The sequence below is a fragment of the Acipenser ruthenus genome, chromosome 22, assembly GCF_902713425.1.
Source record: "Acipenser ruthenus chromosome 22, fAciRut3.2 maternal haplotype, whole genome shotgun sequence".
Taxonomy (NCBI): domain Eukaryota; kingdom Metazoa; phylum Chordata; class Actinopteri; order Acipenseriformes; family Acipenseridae; genus Acipenser; species Acipenser ruthenus.
Window position 1 is genome coordinate 11193953 of NC_081210.1, and position 12988 is coordinate 11206940.

General features: G+C 38.6%; 1 protein-coding gene across 1 annotated transcript in view; it reads right to left on the reverse strand.

Annotated features, from left to right (window-relative positions):
- The window catches only part of LOC117431310 (ras-related protein Rab-26-like), a 111007-nt gene that overhangs the window by 55723 nt on the left and 42296 nt on the right, over window positions 1-12988 (reverse strand). Inside the window, exon 4 of the mRNA XM_034052110.3 lies at window positions 1705-1771. Within this exon, the coding sequence (XP_033908001.1) occupies window positions 1705-1771 (67 nt within the window). The remainder of the gene's footprint in view (window positions 1-1704; window positions 1772-12988) is intronic.

A 12988-nucleotide genomic window follows, 5' to 3' on the forward strand; every position in this document is an offset into this window, starting at 1 on the left:
GCCCAAGTTCGTGAGTTAGTATGTTTACCAGTAAGTTATAAAAAGCCTCAGCACAGCTGCTGGTAAGCTCGTCGAATTTTATGAAGTGTTCACTGCTGTGTCCAGTTTTAGTAACACACCTCAACGATAAAGAAAATTGGTCCACTCTGGCAATATCAACAGTAGAATCCACAATTACTGAAAAAAAACGTGCAAGTTTGACCTCTTCAGTTATTACTTTTAAAGTTTCCTGTGCAAGACACGGTATTAACTCATTCGGTGGCTTAGATACGTTAGGTTTCGGTTGGAAACCTTTAAATGCTGGTCCAAGAGAGAGTCGTATTTCAACAGCAGTTTTAAAAGTTCAAGAAAATTGCCCTAGATAGTATCCGGAGCCCCCAATCCAGCATATTCTCTGTGGCCTCTAAATGCCAAACCCTGCTTGGCTAAGAATAGCGTAGCATCCACAAGCCTTTTTAGTATCTGATGATTCTTCGATATATGCTCTCTTTCGGCTTTCACCAGTCCTGCAATTACAGTGTTGTCGTTTTTAATCCGATACTTGGTCATGAGAAACGTTTTTTCAGCTTTGTGATGGATTAAAGATTGTTCATGCTTTTCTATCTTTTCTGTACCCTTTCGAAATTTTGAAAATCCAAGATTAGGATCTGCCCAGTTATCAGAATAGTGTACACTTTTTCTGTCGGCAAAAAGCCAGCAACAGAAGCAATTTAGGCGGCCTTACTTTGTCGAGTAAATGAGCCAGTGCCTGTCTACGTTGCAAGTGCCATTCGCCTGACGCTTGTACCAAGAAACAGTAAATCGTCGATGATCACTGTCATAAGGAAAGTCTGAATAGCTGTCTTTAAGGCCAGGCTGGCATGGGCCAAATTCGATAAGAGCACGCACTGTGGCAGGCGTCAGAGGCTGATCTTTGAAAAGGTAGGGATCTGTCGGATACGGTTCCGTGCAAGTGCAATGTGTCCTCACAGTCAGTATCAGAGTTATCTGAATCACTTACAGGAGCAGGCGTATCTGATTCTGAGGATGAGGCTCGTTCAGAAACCACTGCAGCAGATCCACTCGTTGAAGCCTGGGCCTCGTTTGGAAACATATTGCTGACATCGAGCCCATCATCATCAGCCGGTGGTGTCTTTGATTTTTTCACAAAAAAGCTTGTGAGTGGAGTACACGAGGAGGCTGTAGAAATTTTTTGCTTCTTTCTCTCGGCGCTTTTCGGCACCGGATTTACACCTTTTAAGCTGGTTCATTTTTAATGGTTGTAGTCATGCGGTCTCCTGACATACGTAGAGGAAGTGCGACAATAGGGTTCCACAGTGGGCGGTGCACGTGATACATAATGTAAACAACAAGTTTGTTTCAAGCAAGGACGATGTTGTAAAGTGACAGATGAAGGAGTGATTGTAGTGTAGTTTCACAATAAACTTGAATTTTGTACAGTAAGTCAGCAAGCGTTTATCTTTATTCTTGTTTAAGTTTGTTTACAACCTTTATTAATAAAAACATAATTGAAATGTACGAGTATGTGCTGAGCCCTGCTCGAAGGGCCCACCAACCTTCATATTTGGGGCCAGGGGTGGCGACCGCCCCCTCTGCCCCCCCTTTGGCTCTGCTACTGGCTATCAGTATGCATTACCTACGGCAACAGGATGTCTACATCCACTATATTTCTATGGCAGCAGGATACTGTATAAAAGTGCTTACCATGCGCATCCCTGTAGTAGGCATGGGTAACGCTTCGAAATCTTTCCTGTCCAGCAGTATCCCATATCTGCAAGACAAGAAAAAGAACCGATTTACAAAACAGCAGCAAGCAATCAGGAACCCATACAAGAGAATCGGAACAAAAACATTAACCCTGACAACTTAAACTGAGCAGCCTGTCCCCGGATGGTAACCAGCCCGAGACACATGGATCTGTTATAGTTTATGGAATTGAAAGTGTTGTACTTCAAAGTTATTATGGTCCCTACAATATTACATATGCATGTGTTATAGTTAAAGTAAAAAAAAAAAAAAAATGTATTACTGTCCCCTTACCTTGTATGATATCTGTCATCATTCTGAGTGGTTTTAATATACTGATGAGTCTGTGCTTAAGGAGAGTTCACTGCTCTTCAGTACTAGTTGCCTGTCAAATCCATATCTATATTTAACATATACTAGATGTTTAAAAGTAAGAGCCATCTAGTGTTCTGCCACTCTGGAAACACGTTTCCTTTAGTTGGGCTGGCACACCGCTGTGCACCAGATTGTGCTGGTGCTTACTAATATAAAAGACACATTCAAACCCAACTTGACAAAGTTCTGAGATCAATCAACTACTAGAAACCGGACACGCTTAGATGGGCCGAATAACTGTGTGGTCCAGTGGTTAAAGAAAAGGGCTTGTAACCAGTAGGTCCCCGGTTCAAATCCCACCTCAGCCACTTACTCATTGTGTGACCCTGAGCAAGTCATTTAACCTCCTTGTGCTCCGTCTTTCGGGTGAGACGTAGTTGTAAGTGACTCTGCAGCTGATGCATAGTTCACACACCCTAGTCTCAGTAAGTCGCCTTGGATAAAGGCGTCTGCTAAATAAACAATTAATAATAACAAATAATAATGTTCTTTAGTTGATCTAGCCTGGGTTACATATGTCTATGTCAAGCAACCAAACTAGAAAAAGAAAAAAAAAATAACTGTGTTTGAGTAATTCCAATGAGAACCATTAAGAATGATTGATTGTGGCAGTAAAATAAGCACATGTAATTTAAAGCTACAGTTCTTACTCTTAAAGTCTATGAGAAGTCATTTTAACCAGTATTGCCGCAGAAATTCAAAAGATGAAAATTCAGCACAATTTTCTGTTAAACAGTTCAAACTTGATAACCAGCTAGGTTGTCTGGGACAGGTTTAGATACTTCTGTAACAGGTGGGTACCCATACCTACATTATTTATCCTTCGTTTAGAAGATCAGGTAATCTACAGGCCTGTATAAGAATGAAAAAAAGCCATTCGGCCTATCAAGGCTTTGTTTTTAATTATTACAAAAATGTAACATGTCTACTGGTAACAGAGGGAAAATGCAAAAATGGAAAATGAATGGAACAGAGATTCGAGAAATACAGAGGTGGTCTGGGGAAGACAATTACAAAGACACTGGTCGGGGCAGCCGTTAAACGTGTATTAAAGGGGTGAGCACTCAATGTGCAGTGCAAGAGATTGTCATGGAAACCGGGGAACAGATATATAAAAGAGAGTGGGCAGTTCAAAATTTACAGTTCGGCCGTAAGCAAGCCAATGACCCTACTTTAATCACTTTAAGAAAAGCTGTAGCAGAAGTAAATGGTGTTCCTGTTGAAGATAAAAGTAAAGGTATGGGGGAGTATCATATAATGAAAAATGATTTGTTGTACCAGGTTAGTCAACATGAAACCGAGCAATTACTGCTGCCTCAGACACATAGGCTCACAGTACTGCAGCTCACTCATAGTAATTTGTTTGGGGCATATTTAGGGGTAGAAAAAAGCACACAAGCATATTGAAAAGATTACATTTGGCTAGGAGTATACAAACAGGTGGAACGTTACTGTATATCCTGCCTAGTCAGTAAACAAGGCCCCACACTGAATTTAGAGCTCCATTAGTTCCTCTAATTGATGTCCTGTTTGACAGAATTAAAATGAACTTAGTAGGTCCATTAACAAGGTCAGCCCGTGGTCATGAGTATATTTTGGTTATTTACCTTGCAGTTATTCTCTTAAGGAATACTGCTTCTAAAACAATTGCTAAAGAGTTGGTACAGGTCTTTTCTAGAGTCGGAATTCCAAAAGAAATATTAACCATGGATGTCAAGTCTCAAGGTTTAACCGTGAAACTCAGTTTTTCACAATTTTGAGTCTCACAGCCGTGCAATGGATTCTCATGTTTGTGCATAAGTTTGTTATTTGTGATACAGCGGTAAATCCAATACAACTGTCCAAGTGTATTATTTCATTTTGGGGGGGGGGGGGGGGGGGGGGGGGGGGGGGGGGGGGGTCGCCATGAAGAGGTGTACATTACCATTCTATATTCCTGTAGCTGCTACGCAAACTCCCCCCTTACTCCAAAGATACAATTGCCTTGTTGTCTCAAACTGATGGTTTGTCTGCGCAAGCCTTCTATGTTTCTGTATAAAATACATCATTACTTGGACAGAGTTGAAGGAGAGGCTGTCAGACTGTCACTGTCTTATCCGTGAAGAAATAACCACAGCAATAAAAGAGAAATGGATATCAAAGAGAATTTAATTATTAAAGCTGAAAAATATAATGTTCTTTATGATACCAGTGGCAGTTTATGATACCAGTGGCAGTGTTATAAAGACAATAAAAAAAGAAAGATGCCATATGGTAAGAAACAACAGAACAATTGGAAATTGATGGAATGTCTCTCTCTCTTTATTTCACCTTAATTTTAGTCAAACTGATGTGGAGCACCACACACTGGTTTCGTATTTCTGTAAAATTACGCTTCTTTGTTAATGTTGACCAATAACAATCACATTCACACACTAACTGAAGATTTTATTAAAATCAATAAAAAAAATATATTAAACTAATTCTCAGTATTTACAAAGAAATATGTGTAGATGTATTCTTTTTACACGTTAAACCAGATCACATATAAATGTTTGCTGTTAAATGTCATTTTTTTAGTCTGTGGTGTACCCAGACTTTCTTTGTTTTAGTTATTTTACTTCGTCTCCACAAAAGGAGAAAAGCAGATGGTATTTTCTTTTCATGACTAACTACAGTTATTTATGTACTCGTGCTGTAAGGGCAGAGAAGGTTTTGGCAGCGCGGAGATATACATATTTTACAACATTTATAAATATCAAGAAATTAATGGATATAAGCAGTTACTATTTGGTAGTAACTAAAGTAATGAATAAGTCTAGTTTCTATTCACTAAGTCTCGCTAACATAGTTTCACAATCTTTTCCACGGCTTCAATAAATTTATGTGGTAGATCTACTCTTTTTTTCTGCTGTCCAGCTGGCACACTTTATAATTTACAGGCCCTGTAGCCTCAATTACTTCATAGGGCCCCTGCCGCTTGGCAAACACCTGAGCCCTAGGTTGGAATCCTCAAAGTTGTGCTTTCTTATAATAGTTACCAACCTGTTCCAACTGAGCCCTCTCCATGTGTTCTCTTATCATGGGGGTCACTTTCCTAATTCTCTCCCCCATCTCCATTGTTAGTTTTACCTTCAACCGGCACCCTATTTATCTCCACAACAGATTTCCTTGTATGCACCAATGTGAGATAATTTAACTGTTCCCTTCCAAACTGTAAAATTGACACTGCCCCAGTAACTCCTGGTTTCGACTTTCTACCTGTTGTGTAACAGGTGTACTCTCCCCAAGTAACATTTCATATACCCTTTCCTCTATGGGGCCCTTACGCTTTTCCACTCTTCTAACCCTTCTTGTCTTTCAAACTCGTTGGGCTTTACAAACAATGTTGAGTCCGGAAACTGGGCCAATTTTGCCTGACATGAAATTTCCAGCAGGGGGAGCCAATTCCCCTTCTATAACCAGCGCATCAAACCATGGATAATCTCTTCCTAGAATTACTCCGGACGACAACTTAGGCATGACCCCCAACTCTCATTTTGCACATGGAATCTTGATATTCAAGGTTAACCATACTGGTCGCATACAAATGTACATCCCCATGCATGCAAGTAATTCCAGTTTTAAGATTATGGTCCAATTGGTTTGTTTCAACAAAATTCATAAAGACCAAAGTAACTGCACTACCCGAATCTGCGAGTGCAAGAGCACCCTTCCCGTTAACTTTTAAAGACCGGGGACGTATTGCTAAAATGATATACCATTGTTTGCACCCAGTGTAATGTTACTACCAAGAAATTATCAATGCAATTGTAGACTATTTGAATTATGCATATGTAAATTTTATATGACAGCTGACCTCTACTGTAGAGTTTATTTGAATTATACAACTGAAATCTTGGTATAGAAAACATCATATCAGTTATTACAATAAAGTTTCCTTACAGGTGATTGTAGATTTGCAATGCGTCTTTGGCTTTCAACACCTGTGTCTAATCCACACAAGAACAAAGAACAGGCTTACAAAGACACACAGCGATGCACAAGGAATGTGATCAAGATCATTGGTATGGATTTTACCTATATTTGTAATGTTGTCAGACTCTTCCCCCCACCCCCCCACACTTTATGTATAATGTACATGTGGCAGAGCAGGGCTCTGCCCTTGGAAATACTGGCAGGGATGGAGTTAAATTCTCCTCCCTGCCCAGGCTGATTGCGTCAGGTGGGAGCAATCAATCAATTAATTATTCAATTATTACTCAGCCACCTGGCATAAAAGGAGGCCCCCCAGTAGGGGGAGAGGTCTAGAAGGAGAGGAAGCAAGAGTGTTTTTCTGTGTGTGCTGTTTTTTCGTTTTTGCAAACCAGTGAAGGCAATGCCCAGCCTGGAAGCCGTATTTTTTGTAAGTTTTGTTTTGTGTTTATTGTTTGTGTTCTGAAACCTTTTTGTTTGGCCCTCGTGCCGGTTTATTTTGTATCTTTTGGTATAGTAAAAGCTAATTTTTGAACTTTTCACACTGTCTCTGAGTCTCAACCTCTGTCATCCTGTCACAGTACTCTCTCACCTTCACATGTTTGTATGCATAATAAATGTTCTTATAATATTGTAAGTGTTCGTGGCTAATTATGTTGAGTTTATTTATCACGGAGGCGAGCAAAGAGTAACAGAGAAAATGCACGATTAGAGGAATGCACTGAACAATTAATTATAAACAGATTGTGTATTGGATTACCAAGTTCTATCGTAATGTTAAAAGCTTAATAAATATATAATGAAGTGTTACATACATGGTATACATGTATAGCTAACAACTACAAACACAAATGGCACTTCAAATGTATTTATTTATGGCCTAAAATCGTACAGACTAAAATACATACAAAAGTCAACATAAGAAAATAAATTCCAACCAATGTACATTATTATTATTATTATTATTATTATTTATTTCTCAGCAGATGCCCTTATCCAGGGCGACATAACGGCATAAATGACTTACTCCCGCCCCATCCAGAAAAAATAAAAAGTATTTTTAACCAAAAAAAAAGATAGCAAAATGCAAATAAAAATAGTTGTATATAGTAAGCTGTGGCAAAATATCCCCCCAAATGATATCCCCCCAGAATGAGGGGAAATGACTAGTGGGGTTTAAATTTAATCCATGCTGTCCGATTTTTACTCACACATATAATCGTAAATCAGCATTTTATATATAAAGTGTTCGAAATAAATGTACATTCTGCATAACAAAATGCATAATTTTAAATGACGTTTACAAATTATACACAAAATAGATATTCCCATTATTTATTTCCATTAGGCTGCTGCTCGGTGGCAGGAGAGTCGTCTCCCTGTACAGCGAATTATACTTCCATTCATTTTTTTGATCTCGTTAACATGCATTTTGATTACCGATTTCCACTTATTTAGTCGTTGAGAAAGGAAGTGATGTTCGTGACTTGCGACAATTAAGCTTTTTAACTAGAAATGCGTTAATTCACGACCTCATCGAATTTCAAAGCATTAACAGATTGATTTAATTAATACATTTAGTTTGAAAATCACTTGCTACTAAAGCTCTTGTTACTATACCAGAAGTTCGATACAATAACACTGTTTTTTTTTAAATCCTGCCCTTCATTTCTTGTCTGCTCTCTTTGACACTGGTTCACTTCTTGCTGAGCAGCGGCGGCTTGCAACAAGGTTCTTACATTTATTTTTTTAATTCTTTTATTTAATTTTTTAATTTTTATTATTTATTTTTACTGTATGCAGAGGGTGACTACAATCCCACCACTGCCACCATATGTGGAACGTGACTGGCGGTCAAGGCTGGCCAGCAACAGAACTAGCAAAACACCCAGAGACCGTACTGCAGTTCAGCGCCTTGGCGCACTTTTATTAACACAAAATACACAAAACAGATATGTCAATCAATTTACACACTGTTTACATTTTTTATTTTTGAATTACGGTTTTTAAAATAGATAACACCTTTAAATACTGTAGATATATTTATTAGCTGGTTTAACAAACTCTTATTAGCACTTGACATTTGGTAGTCCAAGATTAGTGCTTATCTGGGACTGTGAAACCAGGATCCAAATGCCATCACGGTTTGATGTTTACTACCTTGGGCCCTTTATTAATTATTTAAACATCCAACAGAGCAGTTTATTAAACGCCTATTTTTACATATGAAAAAAATCAAGCTGATTAATATTTCAATGATTTTACATGAAATGGTGTATAAAACAATAAAGGAAGCCCCCAGATACAAGATATTACAATTTAACAAGCTACAAAAGAAAGCAGTACTTAAACCATTTTTTTTTGTAACTGGTTTTGCTTGTCTTGTATTCTTCCCTGGTTTTGCCTGCCTTTTTGATTCCCCCTGCATTCTTCATTGATTTTGCTTCCTAACCTCTAAACGCCAGTGTCTTTGCAATGCTCCCTGTGAAATTCCCAGTAAAGAACACAAACCTGTGCTCCCTTGACTGAATGACTCAGTTATTGTATTTCTCGTGCCCCTCGATAAAGCAAAAACAATATTTGTAAAATATTTAAACCTATAACTGGATAAAATTAAAAGACACACTATACACAAACGGATTCATGATGATTAAATGAACATCACATACATACAATCACTAAGAACTATGGATTTACTGTACACACAGCTAATGATATATCAAGCACCAATATAAACCTCCTATACATAAATTACTTCTCGTCCCACAGACTAAGAAATTGACCAAAGATCAATACTTCAGGCCTGATGTAAATCAAGGGCTGCTCATCACAGTAATGGTTTTATTGATAAAAGGTTAGGTTGGATTAAAGGCTTTTTAATGTAACCTTGGATAGAAACTAACTGTTAACAGTCAATAGTGACAATGCAGCTGATGCATAGTTCACACACCCTAGTCTCTGTAAGTCACCTTGGATAAAGGCGTCTGCTAAATAAACAATAAGGCAACTTACAGAGACTAGGGTGTGTGAACTATGCATCAGCTGCAGAATCACTTACAATTACGTCTCGCCCGAAAGACGGAGCACAAGGATGTTAAGTGACTTGCTCAAGGTCACACAATGAGTCAGTGGCTGAGGTGGGATTTGAACCGGGGACCTCCTGGTTACAAGCCCTTTTCTTTAACCACTGGACCATGTTTAATATGAGACTTAAATGATACAAATGACCCCCAAATTCCTCCTTTCCAGTTTTAGATTTGATGAAAAACTGCTGAACCCTAACTCATGTCAGTCAATTATTTTTTCTCACTTTTCTCCCCAATTTGGAAAGCCCAATTATTATTTTTTTTATTTCAACCTGGCTCACCACTGCCACCCCCGCGCTGACTCGGGAGAGACGAAGACGGACACACGCGTCCTCCAAAATGTGTGCCATCAGCCGTCTACTTCTTTTCACTCTGCAGGCCCGCCATGCAGCCACCTCAGAGCTACAGCGTCAGAGGACCATGCAGCTCTGGGCAACTTACAGGCAGGTCCGCAGGCGCCAATCTACAGGGGTCGCTGGTGTGTGGTGAGCCGAGCACACCCTGGCCGACCTAAGCCCTCCCCACCCGGGCTCGACCAATTATGCGCCGCTCGCTGGGAACCCCCGTCCACAGTCGGCAGTGGAATAGCCTGGACTCGATCTGCGATCTCCAGGCTATAGAGTGCATCCTGCACTCCACATGGAGTGCCTTTACCAGATGCGCCATTTGGGAGCTCCTGTCAGTCAATATTTTTTTTATTTGGTTCTGACAGCCCACAAGCATAACCTCCGTTTTGTTTGAATTCAGCATAAAAAAAAATTGAGACATCCAGCACTTTATGTCAGCAAGGCATACAACTAATAGCGCCCCAGTAGAGGGGTTGCCTGGATTTACAGACAAGTACAGTTGTGTGTCATCGGTGTAACAATGAAAACTAACTCCATGTCTGCGAATGTCGCCTAATGGTAATATTTATATATAAAGAAAACAACAAGGGGCCTAAAACAGAACCCTGAGGAACACCGCAGATAACTTCTGATAATACCAATGTATTTTTCCCAATGGAGACATACTGGAATCTGTTGGAAAAATAGAACCTAAACCATGAGAAACCTACCAAGCTTCCAAGACGATTCAATAAAATTGAGTGGTCAACAGTAGTAAAAACAGTACTTAGATCAACGATAATTAAAATGGAGGGAAAGCCAGAGTCAGAGCTTATCAACAGAACATTTAAAACTGTCTTGTGCAACTCAAAATCCAGACTGGAATTTCTCATAAATGCTGTTGGTAGCTAAAAAACTACTTGCTTTATCACTGCTAAAAAAGTACTTGCTTTATCACTGCTACCTTGAGCGCTAAAGGAACTATGCCAAAGGCAAGTGATTCATTTATAATTTATTTTTGTATTGAGAACACAAAGTACTTCTATTAATAATTTAGAAAGGATGGGATCAAGAGAGCATGTTGTGGGTCTCATGGGAACTAGCTCGGTCATGTCCTTTAAATAAATCACTGAAAAAGACTCCTAGCCTTAACCAGTCTAGATGAATTGGTTAAGCAAGGTTCATCCATTATAGGATGATGAGTCTATGTGATTTTATTTCTAATATCTAGAATTTTATTTTGAAAAAACATTAAAAAGTCATCACAGCTATGGGGAGAGCGAGTGGTAAGGGTTGAAGTATTAGGGGGTGGTTTTACTAGTTTATCTATGGAAGCAAAAATAAATCTAGGATTGTTTTTGTTCGTTTCTATTAAATTGGAATAGTATGAAGATCTAGCTCTGGCCAGAGCCTTCCTATATATCAACTGATAGCTTTTCCAAGCCAAATAATGAACACACAGTCTAGAATCCTTCCATCTACGTTCCAATTTACGTCCCTCACATTTCAATTTCTGAGTGGTAACATTAAACTATGGTGAGCTTATTTTAACAAACACACTCCGGATTTTAAATGGTGCTACAAAATCAGAAATACTAGTCAAGGAGGGATTATGTGTTGACCAACTCATCCAGTGATACTGACTCAGTAGATGGAGATATTGTGAAAAACTAAACCACAAGAAAGTATTAAATCTAAAAGTGTGGCCATGGTTATGAGTAGGACCTTCACATGCTGGACAAAATCTAAAGAATCCAGTAGCCTAAAAAATTCTGAACCTTAAATATATGGTTTAAGAATGATATTTGATAACCTCTCATTTTTTGGTTATAAAGAGTGTATTAGGGATTTGCTTAAACCTCCTTGCCATTGCTTTTTTTTTTAGTCCACATTACTGCTCCTTTGTTTATTTGTTGTTACTGTCGAAGGCTGGACCACAACAATTTTTAATTGTGTTGTTTTATGTATGATTGTGTCTGTATGACAGGACCCCCTTGTAAATGAGACCTCGGTCTCAAAGGGTTAATTTCCTGTATAAATAAATAAATAAATAAATAAATAAATAAATAAATATGGAAATTAAAATCACCCAATATAAGAATCCTATCGTAGATGTGGTAATCAAGTTTGGCTTAGGCGGACGATATATAATTACAAGATGAAGAGGTAATTTGTTATTCAAGGTTAAAGTTAACAATTCAAAAGATGAATATCCCTCAAAAATGTCCTGGCTCATTTTACTTCCACCCCCTCCCACCCAAAAGAGCGTGCTTTCTGAAAAAAAGAATAACTTGGAGGAGAAGCCTCAAATCAAAGAAACATCATAATCAGCTCCGAGCCAAGTTTCAATTATGGAGAGAATGTCTAGATTATAATCCTTAATAAAATCATGGATTAGCAGTGCTTTATTAGACAGAGATCTAGCATTAAACAAAGCCATGAATTGTACAAGCAGGAGCATGCAGTGGGGCAGAGGTAGTGGGGATACAGAGAAGATTACTAAAACAAACACCACTGGGTCTTTTAAAAGGCAATAAATGTTGTGAATGGTGTGATATTTTAACTTTAGTTTGTTTGCCATTCAACTCAGGCCACACCACCTTAATGGGATGCATACATTGTAAGATGTGATTGCATGGTTGAGATTTTAGGGGCAGTCTTGGTAATATAGTAAGTCTGTTAATTTTCTGTTAATCTAATTGAGCCTCTCATTTAAGTGGAGACCGTCTTTTCTAAAGAATCCAGGTCTCTCCCAGAAACTATCCCAGTTATTGATGAAGCCCAGATTCTCAGAAGCACACCATTTAGCTAGCCAGTGATTAAGAGACGAGAGTATGCTAAAAGCTTCACATCCCCTTCTAACAGCTAAAGGACCAGAGATAATTATATTGTCACATAATTGTTTTACCTTTCTACAAAGTGATTTGAAGTTATTTTGGAGAATCTCAGATTCTCTAAATCTAATGTCATTAGTGCCCGCATGGACAATTAATGTAGATTCTTGACCCTGGTTTGTAACCTTCCAATTTGGAAGGAATATCAAGAACTCTGGCACCAGGACTACATTCAAGAGACATTTTCTGTGTTTTTTTGAGTGCTGGGCTGACATTCCTAACAATAGAGTCTCCCACTAAGATCACCTTGCTAGAAGTGGTTTTGTGTTCATCGTGACGGATGAGAGGATTAAATCTATTGCTAATCTCAGTATTCCGGAATACTGGTGCAGAATTCCTGGTCTTTGATCCCCCTCCGATAGACACCCAATGGTCTTTATTCACTGGTTGTGATGAACAAGCAGCTTGTTCATGCCATCCCCTCTATTTCGTAGATATAAAAAGAGAACTCTGGCGTTTTGGCCAGCTTCAAATACTCCAATTACAAGGAATTTTTTATATATAACAAAATAACACAGAAATACTTTCCTTGAAGCAGACTTTTTATAACTAGGCCAGATGTTTTACATACAGGGGTATCTTAGAACTGCTTTAAAAATGTGAGCAA